The following is an 8124-nucleotide window of genomic DNA, read 5'->3' as shown; positions in this document are numbered from 1 at the left end:
ACCTAGTTTGTTTTCTACTTCAGCCTTGAATTCTTTGAACTTTTCAAATGATTCAGACTTATATTTAATCAAATATAAGTACCCATACCTAGAATAATCATCAGTAAATATAATGAAGTAAGTGTGACCAAATTTTATACCAATACTAAATGGTCCACAAACATCTATATGGATCAAATCCAATAGATTTCGACTACGCTCAGGTTTTCCTTTGAAAGGAGATTTAGTCATTTTTCCTTTCAGGCAGGACTCACAAGTAGGTATAGAGTTAATATCAGACATATCAAACATGCCCTCTCCCACTAGCTTGTTCATCCTCCTTGAGGAAACATGACCTAGCCTAGCATGCCAAAGGTTTGCCGGGTTTTGATTATCAATTTTCCTTTTATTTGTTGTTACCGGTTTATCAATATAATTAATTGGAACGTCTTTTAATTTTAAGTTATATAGATCGTTTTCAAGTTGTCCACATCCAATTAAACATTCATTCTTGTAAATATTGCAAATCTCATTCACAAAATTGCAAGAAAAACCATCTCTATCAAGCATAGAAATAGAAATAATGTTTTTAACCAAATCTGGCACATATAAAACATCTCTAAAAAATAACTTAAAATCATTCTGCAAAATTAAACAAATGTCTCCCACAGCTTTGGCTTCAACTCGAGAACCATTTCCGAGCCTCAGCTGGGTCTCACCTATCCTAAGCTTACGACTTCTTGTCATCACCTGCAAATCATTGCAAATATGAGACCCACATCCGGTATCCAATACCCAAGAAGTAGTATTAAGTGAAACATTTATTTCAATATAAAACATACCTTTCACAGTTCGCAACTGCTCGAGATATTCCTTGCAGTTACGTTTCCAATGACCGGGTTTCTTGCAGTGATGGCAAACATCCTTGGATTTTTCCACGTTTGAAGCCTTTGTCTTGTTTTTCTTCTCGGGTCCGGTTTTCTTGGATGGAGCAGAACGTTTCTTACCCTTTGTACTTGGCCCCTTCTTAGCAGAAGAAGAGGAGCCCACCAAGAGAACCGGTTTATCCTTCTTTAAAGTGGCTTCATAAGTTACAAGCATATTGACCATCTCTTTAAGGGAGGCCTCTATCTTGTTCATATTGAAATTCACCACAAAACTGTCAAACAATGAAGGAAGAGAGAGAAGTAATAAGTCCACATTGAGTTCATGCTCCAATACCAATTCAAGCGTTACCAACTTCTGAATGAGCCAAATCACGCGTACCCCATGATCACGGACCGAAGTCCCTTCACGCATGCGACACGTCATTAACTCTTTTACAGTAGCGAACTTTTCAGCTCTCGATTGAGCCCCAAAAAGTTCCTTGAGTTGTGCGTGAATGTCAGCAGCATTCACGGTATCCTCAAATCGCCTCTGGAGTTCATCAGACATCGAAGCTTGCATATAGAATTTGGCCTTGATATCATGGTCCCACCATTTATCAAGTTTTGCCAACTCTTCCTGACTTATATCAGCTGGTGCTTCCTTCGGAGGAGATTTTTCTAACATGTAGAACATCTTCTCCGAGGTCAAGACAATCTTCAACTTACGGAACCATTCCGTATAGTTTGCACCAGTCAGTTTTTTTTGTTCGAGAATAGAGAATAGTGGATTGCGCGAATTCATCTTAATGAAATACTGAAAAGAAACAGACAATAATCAGTGATTGTTTAATTAATTTACTACGAAATAAAATAAGGCGAAATTTATTTTATGAATCTCACTCCCACTATTTTAACGATTTCACTACCCTCTAGTAAAAACGAGAAACATTTTCTTTAGTGGGAACATGGAGTCCAATTGACAAACTATAGTCCCGAATAATATCAGCCAACCATAATTTTCAAATGATAGAGCCCAATTGCTTCCAAATCAACCTCCATGTTTTTACCTCATGTCCAATAAGGGCCCAATAATATGACGCCGTTTATTGTGACACGTCAAGATGACCCATCAATATTAAGTTGTGATGGACGATCGCCATGTGGATCCCCAATAATATGAGCCAATCCCATGGGAATTCCATCCAACTTACAACATGTGTCGATCCAATGTACAGCTTTCCGACAAACGGCCCCCCCCAATAATATGAGCCGGACCGTATTCGCGGGTAGCATTTCATACATTGATCGTTGATGGAAGGTAGGAACATTTAAACAATATTTAAATGCCCTTTTGTTTATCTTGATATCAATTTTAAATCATATTTAAAATGAGGGATTTTAATTTCGAAAATTTGTCTCATCATTTAAAATTTGTATGCTTGCGGGATTCATACAATTTAGTCTAAACATGCATACAACAATAATATCATATATTATTTTAGGATGATCGATTCCATTACTAATCGACCCGTGGTTGCCAATCACGAGTCTAAGTTCAATCCTAGGTAATATGCAAGTATGCAATGCAATCCTATTACATTGAGCTTCCAATTTACATTTCTTCGGTCTTTATTGTCTGCTGGGCCCACCTTTGTCTTCAAATCTTCATCTCCCACTAAGTCTAAAATTTACAATAAATTTCGATGACAAGCAGGGGATACATATTTAAGGGGTGGGAACGGGCCATAAACCAGGCCCACTTTTATTACATATGACAATTCATATTGGGCCATAAACCAGACCCATTAATAAATCCAACAACAATAATTAAAACCAAATGTAAACAACCTAACATACACCTATAATATTGGTCATGGCAATCGATCATCCTTATCCAATAATATTTAATTCAAAAATTAATTTATTGGATATCATGCAATGACAATAAATATAAATAGATAAAATCATATTTCATACATAAAATCATATTTTATATATAAAATCATATTTTATCTAGTTTATCTATAAAATCATATTTTACATATAAAATCCAATTTTATACATAAAATCATATTTTATTATCAATTGTACCAAAATTATTAATTTTATAAAATCTAATTTAATGGATAAAATTTATAAATTTTCCAAAAATTCAAATTTATCCAAAAATCAATTTTTAAAATTTCGGACTCAAACAATTTGATCCGATGCCTCGTGGACCAATCTAAAACAATTTTCAATCGGACCAAAAACTAAAATTTCAAAAATTTCAAAAAATCAAAAAATTAAAATTTAAAATTTCCGGACTGCCCGGGACAATCCCGGGCAGCCCGGCCTCCACGTGGGATAGGGCTGCCCACGTGGAGGTGGGAAGCCAATCGCTGCCCTGGGCAGCGTCGTGCGCTGCCTTTGGGCAGCAATCAAATCGCTGCCCTGGGCAGCGACGTGCGCTCCCCTGGGCAGCGATCAAATCGCTGCCCTGGGCAGCACACGGCAGCGACACTCGCTGCCCGATTGCCCTGGAATTTAATTTAAAATTTTCGTTTTATTTTTCTGAAAAATCGAGGCCGGTACAATCGAATAAATTTTAATCGTAAAATCCGAGAACAACCTGGCTCTGATACCACTGTTGGAACACGGTCGTTCTCCGGATCGAAAAAAGGTGATACCCATTGCAGCGAAAGTTTTAAAATTTTATATGGAACGATTCCATATGGGTATCAAATTCCTACGATTAAAATTGATAACATAAAATTTAAACAATGTAAATTTTACCTTAAAATCTCGAAACGAGATTATGGACACCAACAGATTAAACTGCTCTTGTTGTATATCCCAGGAACTGATGAACGAACGTTTCTTCAATCAGGTCCACGAACAGAAGTTTAATCCCTCTGATAGACTGCACTAGAAAGTCTATCAGAAGTTTCTACGAAGAAAAATAACAGATTTGATCTGCTAATTCAGACTGCAAATTCGAAATTTGCGGATTGAAATTCTCGAACACAGTAGGGGAGGGGGGCGACCGAAAACCCTAAGAGAGGAGGCTCTAGGTTTTCGAAAATTATGCCTGTGTTGTGTAATTTCTGCACTGCAATAACTTATTTATAATGTGGGCTGCTAACAGCTTAGGGCCCATTAGTCATAAGTTCAAGCCTGACAAGCAAAACCCGCATGTTCAGAAATTAATATAAAATTCATCGTGACTCAGATTGATAAACCAATTTCACCAATGTGCACAGAAACCATTTCTGCATCTTTTAAAGTCAAGACAAATTTTCTGAATCCGAATTCAGTGGTTTTCAAAAATGTCCATCACTATGTCATTTTAGGAAATCTTACTCCCTCTTCTCTTAAATAAGAAGTCCCACTTCTTTATTCACTAAATTTAACTCTTTAAATTTAATTATCTCAACGGGGATTAAAAATTCATTACTTGTGTAACCCTCAATAGTTCAGGGATACAGCTAGCCGTGGGCTCACAACTCCTTGTGACTCGGAACAACAATTTCCGACTTACCCAACGAATCATGGTAAGAGCGCCTAGCAACATCGCCCCATGATTCCCTAGGTATCACTGATAGTTCCTGCAAGAACCAATAGATTTTGGTTAGCGTACAGTACGGTCCCTTCATCCATATATCCCGATCGAATCAACAACCATTGGTAAATCGAGAGTCGTTCGAGATTCGATAACTATGCATTACATTTTGGAGATCAAATAATGACATCGCATGTGTTACTAAGAACACCTAGTAACCTAAAACACATCATGTACTCTGGCCAGAGATTCGTCACACTAATATCTCCTCATATCGCATAGGATATCCACACTCGCAAGTATGTGGTGAATCCTTGACAACAAAGCATCGAATCCTATATGTGTCGTAACTGTACCCAATCCCGACACCTGATGACCCCAATAGAGTCGGTAAACGAGTCAAAGTACAGTACTAGCATATAGAGTCTCAATGATGTTTCAAGTAGTAAGGACTAATGGTGTACAACCAAAACCGCGGACTTTATCCACTCCATAAGTGATAACCACTTGGAAAGTCCGGATAGGGTAGTTCGATCATTCATCATATGAATATCCATTTGCATGCTTTGAACATCTCTATGTTCCATACCAATGAAACGTGGAACTCGGCATCGCAAATGCTAGTCTCAATCTCGAGCGATCCTTATCCTTATTAACGGACGGCTCAATCGACTAGGAACTGTTTAGAATATACAGTGACTATAAGATGTGTTTCATGATAGCCATCCCCATGTGCTACCACATCTTACTTTAGTATATTCAAGGTCTTTATCAAAATAGCAATAGTATATCATTATATAATAACAAGATAAAGTGAACGCCATTTAAAGAACGTATATTATATTAAACAAAGATTGTTTACAAAAAGAGACTCTCAAAGCCCTTAGCCACAAGTTGGCTAACGGGACATCAACTCTTTCAGCAGGCATAGGTGCAGGATAAAGCACCAGGATCTTGGAGTATCCAATGACCAGTGAAGACATCGGGATTAGCTGTAGGTCTTTACCCTTAGGATTATTTGTTTATTCGATTGGGTTGTATATTGGCTTATTTAACCGGTTGTATTCTGCCGGTCTGCTTATATTTAAGTCTTTTGCAGCGATTTATTTTAAATGAATGCTGAATTATGTTCTAACTCTGATTAGGAAGTGGATCCGGGTTGGGTTGCTACATTTTGTAAGCATCCTAAGGCCGCTATTGTACCTCTTGTTCGTGAATTCTATGCCAATGCGGCCGAGCGTAAGGATGGGAAGGCGTATGTGAGGGGTAAATTGGTTTCGTTTGATGAAGCTATAATTAATTTTTTGCTTGAAACTCCTGATGTCGATGATGGAATCTATCAAAGCTTTAAGTACGCTCCGGATTTTAATGAGATCATCGATCAATTGTGTTATGAAGGAGCAACTTGACATGACCCTTTTTCCTACCAACACATTATGGAGTGCTATTTACTATTGGAACCGGCTACTTGGGTTGCATTTTATTCCAAAAGATTGATGCCGATATCCAATACCAGCAGTGTGAACACCACCAGCGCCATTCTACTATATGCGTTGGATTTGGATTGGCCGATCAATGTGGGCAGATTGATTCACAACGAGATCTAGAGATTTATCTACGCTCCGTCTGGGGGCCTATTTTTCCTAGCTATTAATTCTGAGCTATGTATTCAATTCGGTGGGCAAGTTCGGGCTGATGAGGAGTGGTTGCAACCAAGGCAAACAATTGATAAGGCCCTTGTTCTAGATAACTCTTTATAGTTGCGCCAAAATCAGGGGATTGAGATGCTTAACACCACCCCGAATGGGTGAGTCGGTGGTTACGCTTGAAATCTTTATCATCGGGATCCCAAGAAACTAGAATTCTTTGGAATCAGATTTTATAGCCTTTTGGAAAACATGCATTGCATTTCATGACATATTTTATACTGCATGTTATGTTGTTTATACTGGGAATATTATTCTCACCGGAGTTATCTGGTTGTTGCCTTGTTTTTGTACGTGTGCATGGTAACAGGTGGTTCAAGGTCGAGCAATAGAGGGCAGTGAGAAAGATGGATCCAATTAGAAGTGGTAAACCGGGTTTAGATGAGCTATATGTGTTTACTTTGGCTAGATGTGTCTAGTTTGTTTGAATGTTCAAATACTCAAACTTTGGAAAATGATGTAATATAACCATGTTTCTATGATTTTGGACTTATTTCGGAAGATATGATATAACCATGTTTCAAGTTTGTAAATTTTCTGAGTTTTGAGTATATCGCAGATTTTGTGAAAATTTGACAGTAGCAGCTAAAATCCATGAGAGCAGATGCGTTTAATTAAAGATCATATTCGCAATAAGACAGAAAACTTGAGATTGAAGAGGAGCAGAAGCGCTTAACAGATTGAGCAGATGCATGAAAAGAAAGAAAATTATAGATTCATGAAGCGCATAAGCGCTTGGATTGAAGCACAGATGCGCCATAAGTCAGTATCCTCCAGAATTTTGTTATGATTTCGATTACACATTATTGTTAAGATTAGTAAACTCGGGTTCCCACAGTATGTGCCATACGTTGCTAGGAATGAAACTGAAAAAAGAGAGCATTTCTTAGGGGGACTTTTTCCTGAAATTAAAAGAGATGTGAGAATGTCCAAGGCTGCTGATTACAAGGAAATAATGGACAAGGCAATGATGGCAGACCCGGATGAACATGAAATGGACAGGGAAAGACAGCAAAGACGACAATAGTTCATGTCTAGAGGGAAAAGTTCAGGGCAGGGTAAAAGGGGAGACTTCAAGGGAGGAAGAATTGCGGAATCACGCACCAAAGCTCCGATTTCGAGTAAACCACAAGAGAAACCAGTTTGTTATAATTGTGGAATTCCTCATTTTGGGGAATGTATGCTGGGAACTGAGAAATGTTACCTGTGCAAGAGAACATGGCACATGGCAAGGAATTGCCCAGGAGTTTCTGAATCAAGTACTAGAAATGTTCAAGGGAGAGTATTTGCTATGACCAAAGAGAAGGTTGATCCTAATTCATCCATGACTATAGGTATGTTTATGATTTCTGGTCTCACAGATATTGCACTTGTAGACTCTGGAGCTACACATTGTTTTCTATCGGAGTCATTTGTGAGGAAACTGGGCATTACACCCGATAGAACAAAGGTGCAGTATGAAATTGCATTGCCTTCAGGCCAAGAAATCCAAACGAACCAAATAGTACGAACATTTCCTATACAAGTGCAGAGTAGGGAATTATATGCTGATTTTGTGGTTTTAACAATGACGAATTTTGATGTAATATTGGGAATGGATTGGCTTTCAAAGTATCAGGCTACCATAGACTATGAGAGGAAAATAGTCAACTTTGCACCAATATTAACAAAACCATTCACAGTGGAAAGTGCAGGTAAATCTCTCTCACTTCCTGTTATATCTGTTATGAAAGCCAGAAAGATGATTCACAAAGGATGCCAGGGATTCTTAGTTGTTGTCACAATTGATGATCATCCTATGTTAATGTTGGAAGACACTAAAATTTTTTGTGACTTTCCAGTAGTATTTCCGGATGATATAGCAAGTTTACTGCCAAACAGAGAAATAGAGTTTGTGGTTGATATAGTACCGGGCACAAACCCAATTTTTAAATCTCCTTATCGCATGGCCCCAACAGAAATAAAAGAATTGAAAGATCAATCACAAGAATTACTTGATAAGTGGTTTATTAGATCGAGCTTTTCTCCATGA

At 37.9% G+C, this 8124-nt stretch overlaps 1 protein-coding gene across 1 annotated transcript; it reads left to right on the top strand.

Annotated features, from left to right (window-relative positions):
* Positions 1-7122: 7122 nt before the first annotated feature.
* On the top strand, positions 7123-8124 carry LOC140877572 (uncharacterized). The gene has a single exon (XM_073281107.1). It carries the CDS (start codon positions 7123-7125, stop codon positions 8122-8124), a length of 1002 nt encoding a protein of 333 aa, XP_073137208.1.

This window comes from Henckelia pumila, chromosome 2, assembly GCF_033568475.1.
Source record: "Henckelia pumila isolate YLH828 chromosome 2, ASM3356847v2, whole genome shotgun sequence".
Classification (NCBI taxonomy): domain Eukaryota; kingdom Viridiplantae; phylum Streptophyta; class Magnoliopsida; order Lamiales; family Gesneriaceae; genus Henckelia; species Henckelia pumila.
This window is presented reverse-complemented; position numbering and strand designations above follow the sequence as displayed.